At 38.1% G+C, this 24,401-nt stretch overlaps 1 protein-coding gene and 1 pseudogene across 5 annotated transcripts; both read right to left on the bottom strand.

Moving 5' to 3' along the window:
* Nucleotides 1-2,325: 2,325 nt before the first annotated feature.
* Nucleotides 2,326-2,545, bottom strand: LOC139976566 (U2 spliceosomal RNA; annotated as a pseudogene).
* Nucleotides 2,546-5,730: 3,185 nt separating this feature from the next.
* LOC139975739 (uncharacterized) lies at nt 5,731-18,019 on the bottom strand. 5 transcript variants are annotated; one of them, XM_071983858.1, is made up of 3 exons: nt 17,862-18,019; nt 14,580-14,687; nt 5,731-10,148 (listed from the first exon to the last, which is right to left on the bottom strand). In XM_071983858.1, exon 3 carries the CDS (start codon nt 10,131-10,133, stop codon nt 7,851-7,853), a length of 2,283 nt encoding a protein of 760 aa, XP_071839959.1. In that variant the 5' UTR covers nt 10,134-10,148; nt 14,580-14,687; nt 17,862-18,019; the 3' UTR covers nt 5,731-7,850. The 5 variants fall into 5 exon arrangements, with proteins under 5 accessions (XP_071839959.1, XP_071839961.1, XP_071839962.1 ...); XM_071983860.1 differs by lacking the exon at nt 17,862-18,019 and adding an exon at nt 15,045-15,313; XM_071983861.1 differs by lacking the exon at nt 14,580-14,687 and having other exon boundaries at nt 17,862-18,006.
* Between the last annotated feature and the right edge of the window lie 6,382 nt (nt 18,020-24,401).

Raw genomic sequence — 24,401 nt, 5'->3', positions numbered from 1 at the left:
TCCTGTTTTTGCTTTTGTACGTAACCGAATATTGAAGGTCTTAATAAGATTTTCAACGGCGTTGACTGGTTTAGCATGCATGTGGGAAAAGTGTTTAATGTGTTTCCTGCTCAAGGAAGCTTGCAGTACGTGTTCGACATTAGTGAAGATTGAGTGAGCGTTTCAGTACATGTAGCTGTACACAATATTGCTGGAAGTCTCTACAGCTGTAACATTTCAATGAGTGAGGGCAAGTAGGGGACAAGGGTCAATTGAGGTGAAAAGATGTCAAAAGTTAGAATATCTGGTAACAACTCCTAAAAAGAATCTTAAGAGCGAATAATATGCATACTTGCTAGATAGGTCCACGGATTAGCGTAAGGAATTCCCAAGGTCCTTCCACAGAAATGGTCAAAGTGAGAAACTGTTGCGTTTAGAGTGTGATTGCGAAATCAATTCTCATGCACAAATGTGGGAATGAATCCCTAAGTTCTTTGAATGCATGACTCATTAAAACACGTACTATCAATACGTTGTGACGTTAATGGCACTTATGATCGCTAAACTCTAACGCAGGGTGTATATGACTACTTCGGCAACTCTACAGTTGGTTTCTGGAATGAGATCCGAGTAATATAGTCTAGTACAAGGGGTATGGCCCTGGGAAACTCTAATATAAAGGGGTCTGGAGTCCTGCCCACTTACGACCAAAACTGTTCTACGTCTAAATTTGGTCAATAATTAGGTCTACATCCAAGTTTGTGCTTAAAAGTTACCTTTGGTTTGATGAGAGATTGAAAATGGTGATATACACCCCACAACCCTGCATACACTCCTCCTATAAGGCTACAATATAGTGATGTGATCATTTATGTCAGTGGTTCTCAAACTTTTTTGGACGACCACCCCCTTCAACCATCTTGAACTGTCCCAATGCCCCCTCCCCTTCCCCCTCCCCTCAACTTTGCAATCAGTAACCAGCTAAAGGAATACCCCAAATGAAAGGCTATTACGGTGGCGCTTATAAATTACAGGAGATGTCTCTGCTACAATATAATCCAAACGCGGAAGAAATCGGATCTAGGGGTGGATTTATTGAATTTCTAATACCATTTTTGGATAATTGTGGGTCACAAAATGTAGTGTTTTTGTTCCCAGACCCCCTGGATGCCTTATTCTGCCCTAAATTGCTGTAGTTAGGTGTCTTAATAACCGGGGACCAGCAAATCAGTGCCGGCAACGCCCCTACTCCCATTGTAGCCTGTAGCGCCCCTCTGAGACTTCCCAACGCCCGCGGGCTGCGGCAGGGACCACTTTGAGAACCACTGATTTATGGTTACTTCGGTCTGGCATATTAACCATGATTCAGTATAAACAGTTCTGAAGAAGCAATTGGAATGATCTTTTTCATTGTTAGGGGTTTGCTTTTAAAGAAAAGCAAACGCCAACGCCATATTTATTCTTCTTTTTTTACTTTTTTATGATACATTTCCATATAGATAGTAATAAACATTACCGTAATTAGTAACAAGTGTATACTTGTCATATATATGTATGTATGTATGTATATTAGATCCTCCTGCAAGCAAGAACTCGCGAAGAAGCCTAAGCCGCAAGCTGACCGAAGTCAGTCTTTCACATTCATATTTATCGTCCATGATTATGAATTGTTAATTGTCAACAACTCTGTAACTGGACGACATACATTAATCTGGGAGTGACTCGAACCGGGGACCTTTTGATATAATGTCGTTGCCAATTCAGAGTAACCAATTAGAAGACAATACATAATGTAGAAGAGAAAGCGATTTACGCGCCAGACAGATCTACCCATCACTCTCTTGCAACACCAAACATATATGCCAACTTGAGAGTCTGAAATTACGAAATGCACAAGCGCATATGTGTAATTGGTTGACTTATAAATAGAATATGGAGTCCAAAGACTCCTAACCCACTTCCTGACATCCTGCATATTTTTATATTATATAACACTATAATGTATTCTAAGTTAAGCTGTTACTAGTATTATTTTCTATTCCTGTGTATTTCGTTATGGGAGGTACCTGGGAACAACTCGTCGTGAAAACTGATCGTTTGTTATGTACTTGACCTATTGGTGTCCATTGCTAGGTGATAGTTTATCAATCCTGTTTGAATCAAGTTTGTTCTATAAAAACACTTAGCTTAGGGCTGAGTGAATTTCACCTGACATAACTTCCCCATTGTACATTGTTCCTTGTTCCTTGTTGTACATTGTACCTTGTTCGCTTTTTATGTATAGTCCATCTCTCGTTAAGTTTACACAAATTACAACTACAGCGTTTTATACAAACTCAGATATAAAGGGTTTCTGCTTGTCCATGAAGAGAGAGATATTTTGAAGAAAAGTCACCCAGGAAAGAACCTGGGCACGAAAAAAAACTGATTGAGTGATCCGCTCTCAACCCCAGTCCCCTTGAGTCGAGACCGTCACTATGTGATCATCGTCAGGTGTGTATCACGGTTCCACTCGAAGGGGAACAGATACTACACATGATCTTAGCCAAAAGGCCGAGACAGATAGTCGACCCTCAGCATTAGTGACATATTTACCTTCATCTCAGATTCGTACATGCAAGGTATACGATATACCAGATTAATCATTGATTATTGGCAGTGAACGTGCTTTTGACCGGTTATATAATTATAGCCTAACCGCTAGTTTTGAATCTGACAGCGTAAATGTTCACGTTTCTTTAGTTATTTCCCCCTGCAGATTCACCGAAGTGATCGGTCCAAGAAAGTACCATCAGAAACCTATTGGGTTAATAGTAATAGCTTCAGGGTATGCTCTATTATTCAAAGGAGACTAGGCGAGGCTACTTGTATCTGATTTATGAAAAGTTTATATGTCCAGGCTAGTGTTGGCTAGAGTTTCAGGTATAATGAGCTTCTCACTGTCAAGCAGAAGCAGATACCACTATTTTAATACAGCATTATACTCATTTGTAATAGTTAAATGTGTTGAAAAGCAAAAGAAGATGTACAAATATGGTCTGCGTATTTAATGTTGGAAGCGAGTAATTCCTTTAGATAAACCAAACATCATGTACAACGAACAACCATGCAATCCATTGATGGATACAAGGAAATAGACATAAAAGGAATCATTAAACATCTGCTGTTATATTGGCATTTGTGTGATATTATTTTCATTCATTTCCTGGTTGATTTAACAATTTCCCTGTGCAGGATGTGATAATCAATAAATATTGAAATAGAAGATCATTGCTGCATTCATCTATTAAGTCTTCTATAATAACACATTTATATAGAATGTGTGGGTGTTGGCTTGTAAACATAATAACTACGAAAAGGTGATGATAGTTAGAACTGGTGATGTGTTTATTTTGTTATTTTGGGAGATATTTTAATAACATGACATAAGCGTGTTTGTTTGTTTTTGTTTATAATTCCTCTTCCAATCTGTTTGAACGTTTAGACGAGAGAAATGTTGCCAGTAGGAATGAAAAACCTCACATATCCATTTCTAAGCCAAAGAGATTAAATGTAATGATATAATCATTTGCATCGATACCAATTCCTGGCCCATTCCAGCTTTTGGACAATCCAGTGTAAATTTCATGAGAATTTTTTACATCTTAGAAAGTTAAGTTTCACTGATGCAAATACAATATTATTTCTATTGGTTAATGGTTTAACTTTGTACAACACACGAATCAAGCAAATCTTTACAAGTGGGAAATACACTATATGGAGCGTTGGTATGTAAAACATTGTAGTATATAGTAGCATGATGGATTAATCTGATTATAAATGCTAATATGTTGTGATATCATCAAAATAAAGCAGAGCAGACAGCGGGTTTAAACTTTCATTGGATTTATAGAAGAGATCACGGATTAAGACACATTTTGAAAGAGCAGCTACTATATGGGTGGAAAATGAACGACATTTGTTCCTTCCACCGGGACTTAATCTAGCGCTTACCGCTCTATATGTGAATGCCCAAACCAACTAGGCCACATGCACAATAATTGATGCAGTCCAGTGGTTCAAAACAAGTAAGACAGTTCATTAATTGACATTATGCCTACACCCTCAGTTACAATATGTTATTCCTGAATTACAAGAAACCATTTGTAAAATCTCAGAAGAAATTCAATGAGAGATTGAACGGCACTTTACAAGAAACTAAGAAAATTAATTACCTTTTTAATCACTCATCGTCAAAAGTCGTCTGTATTCTGATAATGGACTGCTATCCTAAGAATGTGGCATTCCGAATCTCGAAAGGGATATTAATGGTTCAGCTCAAAAATCCACGTTTGGGTTAGCCTCACGTAAGTGCTTATTTGTAGAAGTTTTTTTTCGGATTCTGTGAAACAATTTTTATAGGTAATTTTCGAAGACCTATAATTGGCTCATGCCAACCACATATAAAGCTTTGTTAACTATTGGAAAAAAGTTGAATTCTGCAAGTGTATGGCAAGGGAAGAGGTTGCAACATGTCCGGAGACGCATTAGTCAGAGGTTTGAAGACGAATGCCGAGACTACACCTTTAAATGTGTCAAGGTAGTAATAGGTAGAGCTTTACCAGTTTCACATTGTCAATTCCAGGTTGTGCAGTAATTTGAAACTAACTATATAAAAGATCTCGTAGGTTATTTACATTTAATGTAATTCACCAGCAATACCTGTAAATAAGTTAATGAAGATCCCATTTAAAGTCAGACATAGCATTTCAGTCAGAAATGCCTTCGTATCAGTAGCAATCAGAAACAATCTCCAAATAAGACATTCATTCATATATAACCTACCTTTTCCTTCTTTTTTTTTTTTTTTTTTTGTGGCTATTGAAATACAATTCACATGGACCAGATAAGAATATGAACTTGCTGTAGTAGCACTATAACTTGTAAAAAGTCTTCCTTTCGAATCATTACAAGTTACTGTGTTCATTGTTTCATAGCCCATGGCACGTTTAGGCTACTATTAACATATCAACTATACACATGGAGTGTTAATTCGAATTCCTGACCAAATGAACGTCATGCCATGCTAACGTCATGCGGCAAGCCGCGGTACAGCAAGTACTGTTTTTGTCGTCTCCTTAAGGTAAGATACATCATAATCCTTGATCGATAATAACATACTTCTCGTCTTCACGCAGTTTGTACAGGTTGATCGATAACTCTACGGTAACTCTACATTGGTTGTGCTTGGCATTATGTTGGACCCATATATGTATAGTTTGTATTGGAAGTAATGTGTGGTTTTCACAAGTCATGCACTTTCATATTTTCGATCCTTTATGAATGTTCATTCATTGATGGATCAAACTGGATCGTAAACAGTGAGTGGCATGTGTAATAAATAGGCCAACAAAAGCAACGCACATGCATTTTGTACAAGACCTAGTTAAGCGATGTTTTGTTTGAACATGGTGCACTAAAAAAATATATGATACATTAGTGTACTTTGTGTGTGTATATATATATATATATATATATATATATTCCACGGATTCAAATCCTTTTATGTAGGACATATCGCCCCATACAGCAAGATCGCCATATGTATGCACCTGTAGTCAGTCTTTCAGGGACATACATGGGAGTACAATAAACGATCTGTTAATATAATCGCTAATGGGGACATTGTTGATTGAATAATATGTTCAGAGCTTTCAGTAGTGTGTTTTCGATGTTTCGCTGAATTTGATCATATTAAGTATGTACACAACATTAATGTCTACACAGAAATATATTTGATAAAATACATCATTTGTACATTTTTATCCCTAGTTCCCTACTTTCAATAAAGATATCATGACTCAGATAGAAGTTGGTTATAATCAATCAAAGCTGCAGTAATGTATACAAGAAACACACTTATTGCAATCCCAAAGTATGAAAACAAATATTACCCAGCTCTTGCATAATGAACACTCATCTCCCAAATGCACCCCCCCCACTCCCTCCTCCTCCCCCCACGTATATACATAGTGTGTGTCATGTTGTCTTATTACGCCAATTCATCACTGACTAGCCAGATTTTGTTCCAAGATGACATGCATTATAATTTTCAATTAAGTGTAATGGTATAGTCTCAACTTTAAAATTGTTTTCATGAGTATTTTTTTTTTCAAATGATCGTTATATAAAGTTATAGTTTATCGGTCGATGGTGAGTGACTTAAGGTCCACACCAGTTTATCATTTGACTGAATTGTTTTCCTCTTACCAAATTTTAATTATTTAAATATATCATGGTTTTGCAATGAAATGCCATAACTGCACTATGGTAATATTGCTACTTATGATCGAGTTTAAGGTCTTTTGTTTTATCCAGGAATCTATGTTGACCACAATTCCTGGCTGAGGTGCATTCCTCACCCTGAATCCTGATCATATTTAACAAGGAGTCTGATTAATATTTGACTATGGTTTCTGGTTAGAGGTTACGTATTTGAAGAGAATCCTGGTATTGTTCTAAGTTATTTTACCAGCATTATTTGTTAAATTTATGACCACTTTTCCTGGTTGGGATTGGCCAGGATCTTGGTGAGTTTTCTTTGACCAGGATCGTGTGGTTGTCATACTGACCAGGAACCTGCTAATCTTTCGACCCCTATCTGGGGGGGGGGGAGTTACCTTTAACTAGTGTGTTTTTAAAGTGATAAACACGGGCAATTTGTGAGACTATTCACAGGGTGTTCGTGTAGCTTCGTGTAACAGCTGCCAGTATAACTGAACTAAGGATAGCATACAATTTATCTTTAACATACAAATATTCCACATTGCAGAGTTGAATATGAAAGCTCCCTTCACATTAGTTGAAAATCTAGCTCAGCATATTGTCCCTAATTCGAAATATGCTTGATTCAATGTAACCTACGTTAGCTGGCTACACCCTCCACTTCCCACTTAACCTGGGAAGCGGATGTTTCCTATGTTACCTATGTTATGTTACATATGACGTCATCATGACGGAAGACCTTCCAGAGCTCTTCATTTCTACTATGATATTGTTAGTGATTAATGCTTCAAACCTGATTAATATGTAACGTTTATATAGCTTCAAAGATTCTCTGTACTGAAAAAATCAACGTTTTCCTACTTCTTTCAGATGAATAATTTCAAAAGAAACTTAATTATGAAGAGAACAAAAACACACTCTTAACATACCCACTATAATTACACTCTTTACTCTGATGTTTCTACAATTTATGAATCCTTTTCTACATTATAACATCATTCCACCTGAAAAGAACTAGTTACTTTCAGAACAGTAGTACTGTAGAGACACTCAAAACATGTACACGTTTAAGCAATACCGAGATTTCCATCATATTTACAGACGCTATGCTACATCACTTTTTGAAATAAAAAGCACACCCTGCCCTCCTCCCGCCCCTTCTCCAACCAGCATAACATCAGACGGGCCCAGCTCCTCCACTTTCCACTGGCAAACAGAAAATTTACAAAAAGCTTATATGAAGAGTCATAAATATATAACATGTACGTGCTGTATCATCGCGTTTCATCCATTTAACGACTTAATAAATCCCCCCCCCCCGCCCCTCCCACCCAGTACATGGTTACGCCCCTGATTGAGATGTTAAAAAATTACCGAAAATATAATGCGATTCGAGATGGGACCAGCCTATCTTTGTCAGAGTTACTATTTAGAGTTCGAGATGACAGAACAACCCAATTTACCTGGTATCTTGCAACAAAGGAGTGTTCCAAACGAACGTTATCACACCACCAGAGATGACAAAGATGTTATGAAATCCCAACGAAAAATATTTATAATCTTATTATCAATTGTAACAAAGTACCTCTCTGGTTCCGAATTTAATTTTAAATATGTAATTCCTTTAAACCAATCGTTGATGTCCCATTGTTCACCCAAATCATTTTGGTAACTACTCTATATTGCCCTTCTTCGGTACATCTCCGTCTAACGTAGATAAACAGCACTATTAATGCTGGAACAGTGACTATTGTGGCTATTACTAAAAAGATTAGAAGGTACTTGGTTTCCTTCTTGTGTATGTGAGAATCATTGTCGTTTTTGCCTTCTTTTGGTCTTTCAGTTGAAGTTGCATCTGAAAAGCGCGTTGATTGTTTGTCGGTGGGCTCTAGTGTGTTTGTTATCCGAGTGCTGCTTACTGGAAGTGTTACCACCGATGAAGAAGTAGAAGAAGAGAAGGTGGTTGTATCTTTCCTTGACGATGAACGAGGTGGCGTTGAAGTTGTATCAGGGAAGCGCGTTGATTGTTTGTCAGTGGGCTCTAATGTGTTTGGTACCCGGGTGCTGCTTACTGGAAGTGTTACCACCGCTGAAGAAGAAGAGAAGGTGGTTGTATCTTTCCTTGACGTTGGACGGGGTGGCGTTGAAGTTGCATCAGGAAAGCTCGTTGATTGTTTGTCAGTGGGCTCTAGTGTGTTTGTTACCCGGGTGCTGCTTACTGGAATTGTTACCACCGATGAAGAAGAAGAGAAGGTGGTTGTATCTTCCCCTGACGATGGCAGAAAAGACGTTGTCAGGGACTGTGTATTCAGCGAGGTCGAAGGCGGAGCTCTGCTAGTTACTGTGGTGGTCGATAGGAAAGATGCTGATTCGGACGACAAATGTGAACCTACGGTTGCCTTTGTGTTTGCCTTTGTATTTATTTTGTTGGTTTGTTCTTCGGTCATTTGTAGCGTTGTCGCTGGGTTTATTGAAACGATAAATGCAGGGGTTTTATTTGATGTTTTTCTATGGTTTACTGTTGGAGTTACTGCTGTGCTCAGTTCTGGGTGCATTGCTCCTTCTTCAGAGGTACGTTTTGCTGTCGAAGACGTGGTTGAATACAAAGGTGCCGTTGTTACCTTAGACGTGGTTCGTGGTTTCAAAGTAGTAAACAATGAAGCCAATGTCTGGTTGGCATCAATCACTTGAGGTGTATTTGGTGTTGTCGAGACCATTTCTGTTGGAATTGCTGGATCACTTGACAGCACAGGTGACCTAGCGGATAACGACGGAAGGAAAGTTTGATGCGACGCAGGTGAAATAGTGCTACTCTGATTATGAACATTTCTGCTAAGTTCTGTGACATTTGTGTTAGTTGACACCATCGAAGTTTTTGTATTTGTTACTTTTGATGGTTGGACGAAGGTTGTCAATTCAGGTGTTGTGGAAATTTCCTTATCAGAAGGTTGTATCACTTCGATGGTGAGGGCGTCCGATTTTAAACTTTGAAGCTTTCCCCACTTGAGCGTACAATAACATCTAATCGACTGGATTGATGCTGGTAAGTCAGTAAAAATAAACATCTTGTCTTTTTTGACATAGTTAACTGTAATTTTATCTGGAAAGGTTTCATAATCCAAAATAAGGTTACTACCGTTCAAAAGATTTGTTGAGGTGCAATTAACCGAAAGTTTCTCATCAATCGACACTGAAAATGTAAAGTTAACGTCAGGATTTATAAGAGGAGGAGGGATGCTATTGTACACGTCGCCATATTTAATGGAACAGTTTCTGGTATCTTCGTCGGCGAAGGAGCAAACAAGTGAATCGTTTGTAGTAAGAGGTAGAGGTACGTCAATCAGATGAACGATCTGCGTATGGTTAAATCTACCGTCAGGGTGATTAGTCGACTGGATCTCTGTAACATATTGGTTCCATGTTAAGTTTTTCAGCGGTTTGCCAATTTCACTGCTGCATTCCAAGTTGTGAGTGGCTACCTCATACGAGCATAGTGGGTATATCGGAGCAGGTATATAAGACACAACTACCCGTACCTTCTGAACAGTTCTGGGACTACTTGAGCCCTCCCTGAATGGTTTGCACTTAAAAGTCCCATCATCTTCTTTGGTAACATTTGTGGACAATACATATTTTCTTAATCCAGTTTCTTGTGTGGAAACCAGTGCCACTGAATATTTCGAATCGGAGGATTCCAAATTAACAGACAATCTCTTTTTTTCAAAGAACCATTCAATGCTGGTGTACAGCGGGTCCCGTACAACACACCCTAGCTCCAGCTGGTCTCCTTCGTGAAGCCGAATCTCCCCCGAGGGTTCAATCGTGATTGTCTGCCCAACGGAGTGATCAATTATAATGGAAATAATTGAAAATAATGCTATAGCTGACATCTTGTAAAATATTACCTGAAGAAAAGCAAAGAAATATAATAAGAATAATAATAATCTCGCGTAGTATTAAATGTTGAGGTAAATGCATGTGCGGTCTCCAAATAAAACTGTTAGTTGCATTTACATAAGGCAGATAATATTGTATTTTGTTTTGACAGATGAATAACTTGAAAAACACGGAATAAATGTGTTCGACGTTATCGGCGCATACGTTTTTCTTTCTGGTTTGGGATATGGCGTCCCACAATACAATACATTCCTGTCTTATTTTATCCTTTGGTAAACCTTGAACAGAAATAGTTTGAAATGAACACATGACCCGACAATATACCACCTCGCACAACGTGACGTTCTCCAATTTTAGCAGAAATATGTTCCCATAGTACATTCATATATGTTCAATATGGAAACGTTTTGTAAAAGAAGTGGCCACAATATGTGTCCTTGTGTCTTTTATTTTTAAAGTTTACCACAAAGATTTGTTATCTATAAGGCAAACAAAAAGACATGAATCTTGTTCTTTAAGTAATCTAATCTATATCGTGCTTTAAAGTATCCCACGCTTAAGGTTGTTATTCCAACCTTCTCTCAAAATGTCCGGTATAACCTTATAACGATATTGATTCAGGAACCCTTGGCATGCATGACAATGTACTAAGCATGTAGTAAGTATGAGCAAAGTAGCCTATGTAAATTAAATCTAATGCCAATGGCGGAAATAGTGCCAAAGGTATTGGTGATGTATTCGTCAAGCACAGCAAACCATGAAACCAATATTTGAATGCGACCATTTGGTTATGGTCCATTTGAAACATCTTCATCACAGATGGAGTTGGATCAGTAAGAGATCCTTCTGATTCGAGTGGTAGATCTGCCGAACGTGGATACGATCAGCACATTTCGGACCAAGATACGAGGGAGACTGCTATAATGGGATATGTTGTATCCGAACTTTTGATTAGTACCATAACGGCACACGTACAAATATTCCTTGGTACATTGCCCCAAAGCACCCAGTTGGAACAAGTTTGTCTATACTATAGTGTCATGCCCCGCTCCAGAGCACTCATATTGTCAGTACGAGTAGGATGAATATCATGTTTCTTAAAGAGATATTAGCATTAGGAAATTTGCCCAACTGGCTGCTCCAAAGAGCCATTCACAATTGCAGCCAAGGAATCTTCATGTGAGCAACGCCTGAAATATCTGCCGTCTAGACATGATCACATGTCGTCTAGAGGTGAACACCGGTGACTAAAATCTCATTGTTATGGGGGGATTCAACGAACGTGAGAAATATGGGAACTCTTTCTTTACATTTGAGCGTGAGAACAGGCACGCTCACAGGGATGCATTAAACCAGGGGACTATCTCAGAACTACTAGGGTCGCTATATGATTGATTAATATACTTTCTGAATATTCATCTCTGTTGGACTTGTCCATCCTATTCAAACAATCGAATGCGGATAGTTTGCTTTATCATGGCTGACTAAACTTGACCATTAGAGTTAAATAACATGTTTAATAATATGTGCTAAGAAGGGCAAAACAGTGTCAACATGTTACAGCGCATATCATACATAACTTTAATAGTTCTGTAATATCAATTGCAGGGTTTTTATATTTTTTGTGGAAATAGTCGCTGTGTTAACAAATCTCTTTGGTCACATGAACTGAGCAGGGCAGTTTTTCACTGAATGATAGTACCATCAAGCGTAGCTTCGATTTGAAACTATGTAATATGATTTCATCTTCTCTTAATGTATAAAGTAACATAGCGTTCATCATCACAATACAATATCAAACTGAGCGAGTGGGAGTTTGTTTTGTTTTGGGAGGGGGTGAGGAATATGGGGGTTGCCTATTGCACATAATTTCATAAAAACGCATTGACGATACCAGAGGGGCGGAAGAGGGTTCAATCTGGCAGGGATGTGGAACAACGTAGAAGAGGAAAGGGACTTTGATTAGAGACAGCAAAATGTTTAGAACAAAATCGCAATCGCAATTTCAAGTATTCTTATTTAAATTCTTAATTAAAGCGACACGTTTAAAATAACCAATTACCAGCAACAAGGGAAAACGGTACTGATATTTAATGAAAAGATGCGCTACTATTATATGAACATTAACACCTTTTGAAGCTATTCACAAAGCGATCTTATAGCTTAGTGCCATAGCCGCCAGTATAACAGCTAATGTGTTTAGATAAGGGATCCCTCTGGAACGTTTGGAGCTGTTGTTTATCTATAAAACGTTATAAAGACCACAGTGAAACCCTGACCATTCCAATATGTCACTTCCGAGTTTGCCCCCACGTTTCTACTTCGCTTCCGTTTTGAACTACCACACGAAGTTAAATTTGAAACTCTTCAACGTTACAAATGCGGAAACTCTGAAGGGAGTGATTCCAACTTGGTCTATAGGTTTAGCTCAGAAGAGGTATATAGAAATGTTTTCCTTTCAACTGTACATTTACGTTCATATCATTTACTTTAATTGCTTCTTTTTCAGGGATGACTTCAGACTGAAATTTACCATTGACGGAAATCAATCGAGATAACATGTAAATTCTACTTTTATTCACTGAATTTCCCTATTAAAAACGACTTATCAACAATTAGTTGCTAGGTAACGACACAAAGCTAAACCGGAAAAAGAAAGACATTTTGTGGTTTCAATTAGATTACAGAACTTCTGACATTTCTGCTATTCTTCTAGTCCCGGGAGCACATTGTGCTAGCAAATAAATAAAAGCCTGATATTTACATGGGCGTAACTACTAGAGCTGCAAGCTGGAGACAACTGCCTCGTCTCAAAGGTTCAAAAGTCTTTTCTTGTAGTAAAATGTTTTATTTCATAGCCTGTTTTCCTTCTCTCCTGTGTTTGGCTTAAGATAACATGGATTTTACTTGTTGTCATCGCACATTGTTCTGACTAAGGTCGTTCAAACAAGGATGAAGTAACTTATTTGTAACGTCCATAGTTTAATTATCAAATTGGTCAATATTTCCACTAACCTGCTGTCATGATCCCCGTGAATAATCATAGTCTACAGTGATTTAACGCTACACTTACCTTACTTAGAGGCAAATGACACCCTTCAGTAACTGTGACCAATAATTCTACACCGAATATACCGACGAGTATCAGACGCTCTTCTACACAAATAGCTTAAGCTTCGTTACCTCGTGACAAAATTGCATGGTCCTCAAATCATACACATAAACATACATATATATACATACCAGTAGAAATCAGGTGCAAAATGTCCATAAACGTGAATAAATGTTATGTCTTGAAACGCGGCAATCTTCTCTACTAAATATACATGTTCGCTCTCCCGAAAAATACAACAAGCAAGGAACACACGAACAATACGAATCATGCACGTGTGACACAGGAACGCAATACGAATATTCTGAAAAATTACTAAGCAACATATCACTCTGAACGCATATGCACGAAGAATCATTTCCTCAATACGGAAACGTTTAAGACCGCTTCAAGTTGTTGTCGTTCTTTGTCGTTCTTTGTTTTCTTTCAGAGAAGTGATGGAATGGCGACGTGCTAACATTGTTCTGATGATGCTGGTATACAACTGCCACACGGGTTTCCCCGAGAGGTAACATGATATTAGGCTCAACGGTTTATAAGAGAAATGTGAAACTATCGTATTACTTAGTTTCAAGTTGAGTGTCAGTGCCAAGGTTGTTGGTCTGTTTAACCTAATAACACCGATATATTCGGCATTCCCGTGGGAAAAACACATTAGCATCAAGGGATTTGAAAAGGTCACTTGGAGAATAACGAAAAGTAAGATTATCTGCGGTCACAGATTCTGGGTTTATCGTTTTTCCTGAAATTCATTCATGTGGTCTACAGGGTAATCTTTTTTATTTAAAACAATGGCATTTTAGGGAATACTGTTTTGCGACTGAATCATCATACTACGAAATAAATAGCTTGGACCTTGTGACAAATATGTGGCAAATATCTAGAAAATAAAAAGAACATAACATTCATTATGCCCATTGCCTAACTGTTATTTTGCAATATCCTAATTACATTCACCCATATGTAACTCTCCAAAAATTTGCAGTAACGCGTATATGTAGCTTATTTGTGACTGAATTATTTTGATTACATCATTTTCCTCTATTCAAGTAGTATGAAGAAAATGCATTTATCACGCTGCTTAAACATGAACATGTTAAAAGAATAGTCAAGTTTTAGTTTCGTAAATTGTGTTGAATATGTGTTATTGCCTGACACAACAACACGGGCTCCAATCATTCAGAGAGTAATGTATTTTGTATACAGAACACAGTGACAGAGAAACCCTTGTCGATAACAAGTGATTAGAAACAATGCAATATCAGATATATAATTAAAATATATAAATACAAACATATAACAAACAGATAATTTAAACAATACATACCTTATACTTAGACACACCGACACCGGTCACATAGCCTGTTCGACAGTACAGAGTAAACCAATGATATATACTTTTGGTAACGCTTTCGTTTGAATTTCATGGGGGTTTCTGGTGAAACAACAATACCACTTCTGTAATATATTCTTGTCGACTATAATTAAACTTTAACATCACTTTAATTAAAGTTTAACATGTTTCATTATATTGCTGCTATGTTTTGTTGTTTCGTTTTTCCAATGCATGGGCTAGTTCATATATGGCAACGACGAACTATGACGTATCTTCCGAGTCATTAAAACGTCATGGAAATGGGCAACTCTGTATATCTGACAGTAAAATGACAAAACATGAGTATGATCGCTATGGAAACGTAGGCCTAATTACGTCACATGATCCAGTCAGTAAGGATCTCCAACGCAATTGCGTCGGAAATCCCCAAGCATTTGTCAAGTACTGTATATTTACCTTCTAACTCACAACGTGATAACATTGAAGTATACAAGAAAAAAACGCTGGCCAACGGTCAAACGTACAGCTTGTGTTTCGAACGAACTGGAACAACGCCCTTATCAGTTGACATTACCAGAAAGAGTTATAAAGGTGAAACGTCAACCACAGTCACGTGTAATTCAATATATCATTCGATACGATGTAAAGGGTTGTAACAGCTCATATGATTTCACAGAGAGCCATATATGTTATATTGGTAGCGTTATGATTTATCTTGTACACAGCTATTTGGAGCTGCTAAGTTATAGTATATTAGAATACGTAGATGGAACTAGAGATTATCAAAAAACTAATCTGTATTTGATTTTTGGCAGGAAATCAAACTGTTCATATTATATATATATATATATATATATATATATATATATATATATATATATATATATATATATATATATATATATATATACATAAATATATACATTCTTTGTTCTTTTCTTCTGCAATCTGTTTCCTGCCAAAGCCGTTGTATATTTACATAAAAACGCTATACTAACACGATGAGAACAAACCACACCTCCAGCCATTTGGCTAACAGTTGTTAGTTAGAGAATCTAACTTAAACATAAGCGGGCCATCGTTTACAACTGATGTGTAAATACGACAGTATATACGCAAACCTACAAAGAGCCAATCAAAAGAAGGTGCCTTCCTTGCATGTGTTTACGGCACCTTGGACCCAGTAGCGCCCGGTTCTGAGCAGGTGTAACGACCCCTGTTGTGATGGCCAAGTAGAAAGAAAGAAACCTTCTTTCCGTAATTTTCTTTCCACGGCTTGTGTTTGTGTTTGACTGTTATGTTATTGCTTCGCTTTCCCATTTATTCCATTTTCTGCGACATTATGTGTCTGACTATAATAGTCTATCGTGGTACGTGGTATGTTACCAAGTGTAGTGATTTATATGTAGGCCAAAAATATGTTTATAGAGGTGTTGTCTAATTCTTTCACCACATCCTTCAAATGTTGTAAATTGATATTTCTAGAGGAAGGAGGTTATAAATATTTCAAGGTCAAAGGCATTAACAGGAAACTTTATAAACATACGGTGATATTGTTTACTCATCAATCATTCTATTGCATATATCCCTAACAGGAATAATCTATAATTACACAAACAGGAAAGTTGAGGTCCATTTAGACAAAAATTGGTTTGCAGTTTTCTGTTAGTGTTTGTCGGATATATTTGGTAAAAAGCTGTTGAAATGCTATATATGCAAAGTTCGCAAAGTTTATTGAAGCGAAAACATTTTCATCTTAAACTATGTATACGTATATCTGTGGTGAGTAACAAGACTTATGTCTATAATGTCTGTACTTTTGAAAACAATCACACATAGCGTAAAGACATGGCCTGCTTTAACCTAAGGTAAACTCTTTTCCATCCAACAATAGAAAACCACTTGTTGTTGATGTTCGAGCTTTCATAAATATTGGATATCCAATCTTTGTTAGTAATTTATTGATGTGATATACAGTGCGTTTACACAGTATAACTTTTCCATGATTAAGTTAGCTCATGATTTACGATACTCCACAACAGTTAGTTAACAGCGCGGGCAATCGCAACAATGTGGATATTTCGTATCATACTAGTCTACGTATTGACCACATCGTGCACAGTATTAGTGGTTGACAGTGCGATTACACAATATAACTTGTCCATGATGAAGTAAACTGTGATTTACTATACCACAACAGTTAGTTAACAGCGCCAGGCACTCCCAACAATGTGGACACTTCGTATCATAGTAGTCTACGTATTGGACACATCGTGCACAGTATTAGTGGTTGAAAGTGCGATTACAAAGAAGCTGGTCACTTCGCCCAACAACGATTTCGCCTAACTGCCATTTTGCCCAACCTTACCATTTCGCCCACCCAGCCTGGTCATTTCGCCCAACCAGCCTGGTCATTTCGCCCAACCAGCCTGGTCATTTCGCCCAACCTTGATTAAATATTATACTTCAATAAGGAAACGTTCGGGAATTTTTAACGTTACAGGATACGACGCGAATATTAAGGAATCTTGAAGTCCTTTAGTTTATATAACTTAAATAAGGAAACGTTCGGGAATTGTTAACGTTACGGGATACGAACCGAGTATTAAGGAAACTTAAAGTCGTGGTTACATTGATACAGTGGTTAAATTTAATATAATTTAATTAAATAACAGGATGGATCATCAGTGTTTCGATTCCCCTTCGTAATAATATAACTTCCATTATACCCGAAATAACTGCTGAGACTCCGATCGATAGCGAGCGGACCTCACTTTATTTACCTACCACGAAGTAATATAACCCAAAATAAATCAAATTGAACTAGTGAAATAGAAAAAGTAATATTGTTCTGACTGAATATGAGTAAAAAAATGGTTGGGCGAAATGACCAACAAGGTTGGGCGAAATGACCAAGCTGGTTCGGCGAAATGGCAGTTGGGCGAAATGGTTGTTGGGCGAAGTGACCAGAAAGCCGATTACACAATATTACCTGTCCATGATGAAGTAAGCTGTGATTTACGAAACCAAAATAGTTAGTAAACAGCGCAGTCACTCCCAACAATGTGGACAATTCGTATAATATATAGTCTATGTATTGACCACATCGTGCACAGTACTAGTGTTGGCAGTGCGATTAAGTTTAACCTGTTTCTGATCAGAAAAATAGGGCTGTACATCTACTCTGCAAGCTGGGAGTAGAATTGGGTAATCTTGTTTTAAAGCTACAAATAATAAAAAAAAATGAAATGAAATTAACAGAGAATCACTAACCTTACTATATTGTTTAAAGAAAATCAACCCAATTTAGAGCCTGGGCACTTGATCCATTCTCAACACCAATCCAGTTACATCGATACTGTAACCAAGTCATTATGAAGGTGTCACGTCATGTAATACGAGGGAACATTAGCATATATACCAAGGGTCATGAAGATATCGTCAATGAAACGTAATCACGTGTGTGGTTTCAGCTTTTGTCGAGATAGAAATTCTCGAAGTTTCATATAAAGGTTTTGGCAAAGGAAGGAGCCATCTTGGTTCCCATTAATTGCGGTGCATGAATCTGGAGGGTAGTGTTTTTTGTTTTTTTGAAATTGACCATGTATGAATTCTCGAAAATAGATTGTGCTTATTAAATAGTTTGGGGAGACGAAGAGGAGAGGACGTTGAGGATTTATGTATTCACGATTTATCACCAGCTTTCAGTATTAAAATCTTCCCCACCCCACCCCACTCCACTCCATCCCATCCCACCTCACCCAAAATATTTTACCGCTGTAACCTATGCTTTTAGCATTTTATGTAAATTAAAAAACAAGGAATCAATACAATGATAGAATGTGTTTCGTTTCCATCTCAACAGTTTTATATTTCGAAGAGACTCGCTGTTAAGTCTATGTTTTCTGTTTCATTTTAACCTGGAATTTCTTTGGTCTAATTATCAAACGTATTTTTTTTTTATTTATATGGTGGACTTTCTAACACATTTCTTAACTTCAATCACGTCACAACACTTCACAAAGCTTAAGAGTTACACCTGCCTCCACACAATGTTGCTGCATTGGTGAACATAGCAAATTGGTGCGGAGATATTCTGGTAGAGCGCCCTCTTTTCTCACTGCTCCAAAAAGCTATTGTTGTGTTTGAACACGTATCGTGTATCGATGCTTTGAGAAGAATTGGCTCGGGAACATTCTGATCTAGGATCATGTTCTTCATACTACCGACCAAAGTGGTTTGTATAGTAACAGAACTATCAAGAGTGCAGTTGTTGTGTGTAGGCAGGTAACATTGTCACTTTTAAGATTCAAATCCAGATCAAGTTTCAGCACATTCTTTTCTTTTATATGTTATTCATGTGTGCATGATATTAAAAGGGATTCTTGTCCTGGTCGGAAAAAAGTGGTTTTGGTCTTTACTCTTACGCATTGCTTTTGCCTTTTTTTAAGATAGATGCAAAGGACCAAGTTCAATATCCAAACAAATCAATTAAGACAAGACACGACAGAGGACAAGACAAAACAGACTAAAACTATGAATACTGAATTAACTATTTTCCTTCCCCGTCGGGAGAGCAATAATCCAACAGTGTGACAAGACCTGAATATCTGGTTATCAAGGGTTATCAGGGGTAACTGCATGGCCCCTGTCTCACATGTATCAATGTCTTTTTCATTTTCTCACATTAAAATAAATCAGCCCTGGTTCAAAGTCACATTTGTGTATTTTGAGTATGGGTTGTTTTTCCATTGATTTGGTTTCAATTTGGTACATATGTAGTCCCGTATCTTTTATTCTCACATTTTGGGTGTAACTGTTAAATATAAATATATATATATTACATTGGGTATTCTCATTTATATTATGCATATTATAGGCTGGCATATTATATGTTGGGTTGGCTATCTGATGGGTAATTGATTTGGAATATTTTTTTTAGATATTTGAGTTTGGGGGATTTTACTTGATTTTGCTATAATCAATGGAGTAACTAGCCTATTACAACAATCCTTAATTCATAAGCAAGGAGATATTATTTCAAGATATTATTTGAATTTTCCTAACGTTAACGATCATTGTTATAAAATTATAATGCTATGGCTTTCACTTGTTGTAAATTCAACAACTCTCTTGTCGGTTTACATGGTTGGTGTATTCACAATCCGGTTTCCAAACCCCATCTGTCTTAGAAATATCAAACAAGCCCTGAAATTTGATGGAGGTGAATTCAAAGGTTGAAAAAAAACTCAAAATTGTTTCAAAACTTCTCAAAGTCTTTCGTCATGTGGTGGCGATACAAGATGACTATGCTCGGGGAAAAAATGTAAAAATGTAATGTCTTTAGATTGATGAAGATTTTTTTCCCACAATTAGCTCTCAGAAGTGTTTTAGACCACTTTGAAGTGTTTGATGTGTTCCATTGGTATGGCTGTCTTTTGTAGTCTTGATAAGAATGATCTCCTATTTACATATAAATGGATTGGGATTTAGTACTTCTGTCGGTAAGTTGTTTGTGATTTGTTTAAATTAATCATTGTAATGCGCATGCAATTAAATATTTTCTAAATGTTCTTTTCGATAATTTATTTTTGTTAATTTCTGTTATAGAATTCCAAGTTTTTATTGCGCGATTTCTTAAGCTTAACTTTCCTAATGAATGTGTAAAAGTAAGTTGGCATGACGTTTCGATCCTAGCAGGATCTTCTTCAGAGCCTAAATGACAAGTAGCAGTAACATAAGGGACAAAAACACTCACAGAATACAGACAGGTTAATGAGCATGGTGAACACAAAGAGATATATGAAAAGGAATTAATAGACAAGGGATGGAGAGAAGAAAGAAAGAAACCAACAGGAGAAGAGGAGAGGTAGGAGATAAACAGTGGAGAGACAAAGAGAGGATTATGGGAAGGGGGTAGGGAATAAGCTGGAGTAGGACAAAGACAGAAAGGTGTGGAGAAAAAGGTGGAAGAGAGCTATGAGAAGAGAAGTGATGGGGTGACAGAAAAAAAGTTAGTCATGTCCTTCCTGAATGCTGAGCCCATGAGCTTGAATGGTGCGAAGGCTTGCATCCACAGCCTCTCTCTGCTGATTCGGATGTAAGGGCGGCTGCTTAAGGATTCAATCCTCTGTAGGGACATGTCGTTAATGGTATGGTTGGGAAGGTTAAAGTGTTCTCCAACTGGGGTCTCAGTCTTCATGGTGTTGACTGTGGATCTGTGACAATAGAATCGCTTCTTGAGGGTGGTTTTGGTTTCGTCATACTGGACGCCGCAAACCCTACAAGAGATCAGATAGATGACATTAGTGGTTGTGCAAGTGATGTGACCCTTAGTATTGTGTGTGAGTTGCATACTGTGGCCGGTGATGGAATTGGAGTCAACAATAAGGTGGCTACAGATGATGCATCTCGAAGTACGATCATATTTGAATGTACCATGCTGAACGGGTGTAGGGTTAGGAGTTAGAGGTGGAACAAGAAGGTCTCGTAGGTTGCGTGGACGTTGGAGTCTATCTCTATCTGAAGTGAGGAGAATGTTGTGGTTGTTAGAGGTGATTTGCTGGAGAGGAGGAAAATTTGGGTGGAGAGTAACAACCGGGTGTAGCTTGTAGTTGCAATCTCGTCCCTTTTTGTCCTTCACTGCCACAGTAGGTGATCTGGATAGGGAGCGGACTCTCTGAATGGCTTCACGCACCCTTCTCGCACTATCGCCCCTGACAGTAAGGTGTTTTTCCAAAGCATCTGTATGGCGCATGAAAGAGGTATTGTTAGAGCAAATGCGACGAAGACGAAGTGCTTGACTGTAGGCAATTCCAGACTTGCAGTGACGGTGATGGCAGCTTGAAAAATGGAGATACTGGTGTGTGTCTGTGGGCTTGGTGTATAAGTCTGTAGAGAGAGAACCGTGTTCCTTGCGAACAGTCACATCGAGAAAGTTAACCTGTTGGTGAGAGTAATCAGAGGTGAATTTGATAGTGCTGTGGAAAGAATTGATGTGATTGATGAAGGTGAGCAGGCTATCCTCATCACTGGTCCAAACGAAGAAGATGTCATCAATGTAGCGCCACCAGATTCAATTTCCTATTAAAGTATTCTTTGTGTAATGATGCGCATTATCGGCGTATCTTGTATTGTGATGATGTAAATCCCTATGACTAATTAGGTAGTTATAAAATGCATTAGGCAGTTGTCCATTCCACGTCATATAAGTGAAGGTGGCAATATTTACACGTATTATGTCATTAACTTTCAATAAATTAAGATTCTTAAATATAGGGCGTTGTGATCACGAGGTACAGTACGTGATATTTGTCGCATTGCCTTCTTTTGTAGTATAATCAGTGATTTTAGATTAGTATTATACGTGCCAGACCAAATAATAGAACAATAAGAAATATGTGGTACTACTGCAGAAAAGGGTCTTTAATATGCAGGGGCGGATCCAGGGGGGCCGGGGGGCCCGGGCCCCCCCCCCTTTTTGAAAATCCTGATTTTTTTTTTTTTTTTTTTTTTTTTTACCGCGTTTGAGGGAAAGTGCCCCATGCGTGATCAGTGGCGTAGCTACGGGGGGCCTGAAATTGCAGACATGAGATCCATATTTTCAGGCTAGGTACATGCTGCTTAGAATACTCGGGAAGTGCCGTTTCCGGCCATCTGGGGGGTTTGTAAAGCCAACAATTTTCTTGTCCGCTCCGCGCCAACCGATGATGGCGCTCCGCTTAGATAGTCTTACGTTCAGGCGCGGCTGGACCAGTCAGACCCCCCCCCCCCCCGTCACAAATCCTGCATCGGCCCCTGATTTGTCATTGAATATTCCACAAAACAACTTTTTATGTCCACGAAACTGTCGAAACATGATTTTCACTAATGGTAGAGATATAAAATATTGGGAATTCTGAATTTCCTGCAAACATGCGGCTGTGCCTGTTCAATACTCACTACTGTATCGCCTTAAAAAATGATGAGTGGAAATAGTTTCTCCAGGACCGTATCGTATCGTGGGTATCGAGTGCGTCTGATATACGAGCGTACGTAGTACGTACGTACGTACGTCTATGATGATATGCACTGTACTGTACTGATAAAAACATAGGTGAATTTCACTCCATGGGAGTGATCACTGAGCACATTCCGGTATAAGAGTGAATTTCCACTCCATTGGAGTAAATCTTAACTCCTAATAGAGTTATATTCACTCATATTAGGAGTGAGGGTTAACTCCAATAGAGTTAAATTTTACTCTTAATTTGAAGTGCGCCGAGTGATCACTCCAATGGAATGAAATCCACTCATTTGTTTTTAGAGTGTTGCTAGATATATGAAGAAGAAATTTACATACCAATACATGTTATCGGTCATCGATTGGCACAAAAAGCCAGATTCTGATGACAGCTGCCTCAAGAAACCCAATAAATGGCCTAATAAGCACCGAGCCATTAATGTGGACCATTACCGAAACATCGATGCGTGTTAGTCTTCCACCCCCTTCCTCTAATGCTATTTAAGTCCACATGTGGGCATATCCTGCAAATCTACCGGTAGCCCACAGGGGTTTGAGTTGGGAGAAAGGCCTTGACAGCTTGAAACGACAAATGATGCCAACTTCCCTCAAGTTAAAAGTCTGGCTGAGTTGGCAAGGCCAGTCAGCATGAAAGAGAAAAAAAACATTTTTTGCATTTCTGTCAACAAAGTTGCACATCTTTTTGGTTGCTATTTTGCCTCACAGGTGCCATCTCCTGCGATCTGGGGGGTGCTGAAATCTCAAATTTTCTCTGTACGCCCGCGCCAACCAAGGTGGCGCTCCGCTTAGATAGTAAACTCCACCCCCCCCCACAAGAAAGAACAGCCCCCCATGTCCCCCCACTCAAAAAATCTTAGCTACGCCACTGTGCGTGTAATTTTTTGTAAAATAAATTTGCAAAAAGAGTACACCATCATTCTGATAAAGTGAAGGTGAGAGGGGCACTCTGACTGTATCAATAGTCTCCATCTGGAAGGGTGCATCCAAGATGAAATGGCCTGGAGTAGCCTGGTAAAAAGTAGTTTGCATCACCACCTACTCCCCAAAGACGTAAATCCCAGCTCATTGCTCGAAATTGCAAATATATGCCCGGCAAACCATGAATACATGATTTATTGGAAATAAATTTTACTCCAAACTTTCACGAAAAGTAGCACCAGATTGCACCGAGGACCTCCATATTTTGTGAAATTTTCCCAAAGGGGAGGGGGGCACCCACTCCCCTTAGACCCCTCCCCCAGGACGACGATTAGGCATTTCCCATCTGGGCCCCCCCTTCGGCGAAATCCTGGATCCGCCACTGATATGTGTTGTGGCAAAAAGTGTTTTAAATTTCAGACTGTTAAATGTGATCACACCAGGAAAGGTTATGATCAATATGGATCACTAAGAACTTAGTAGTGTTAACTTGCTTGAGAATTTTGCCTCCCATAATAATATCGTTATCGATTCCCAATTGAATGTTCTGGAAGTATTAAAGACGATGTAATTAGTTTTGTCTATGTTGAGCGATAGTTTATTGGCTGCAAACCAGTCATTAAATGTATCTAGTTCTAAGGAAGCTTTATTATGAAATGAGTTTACATTAACATCTTATTCAAAAAATATATTTGTATCATCAGCAAATAGAATAATTTTTAAAATTGGAATAATTTTAGCAATTTTTAGTGCATTGAGGAATACTCCGGTGTTAAAGGATACATTACATATATGAGTCAAAGGGTTTACGATAAAAAGTTAAGACCATGACTTGGGGGTAAATTATTATAAGAGTCAATTCTGTAATACTT

The sequence above is a fragment of the Apostichopus japonicus genome, chromosome 11, assembly GCF_037975245.1.
Source record: "Apostichopus japonicus isolate 1M-3 chromosome 11, ASM3797524v1, whole genome shotgun sequence".
In the NCBI taxonomy this organism is placed as follows: domain Eukaryota; kingdom Metazoa; phylum Echinodermata; class Holothuroidea; order Aspidochirotida; family Stichopodidae; genus Apostichopus; species Apostichopus japonicus.
The sequence above is the reverse complement of the archived record's forward strand: the minus strand, read 5'-3'. Positions and strand labels throughout refer to the sequence as shown.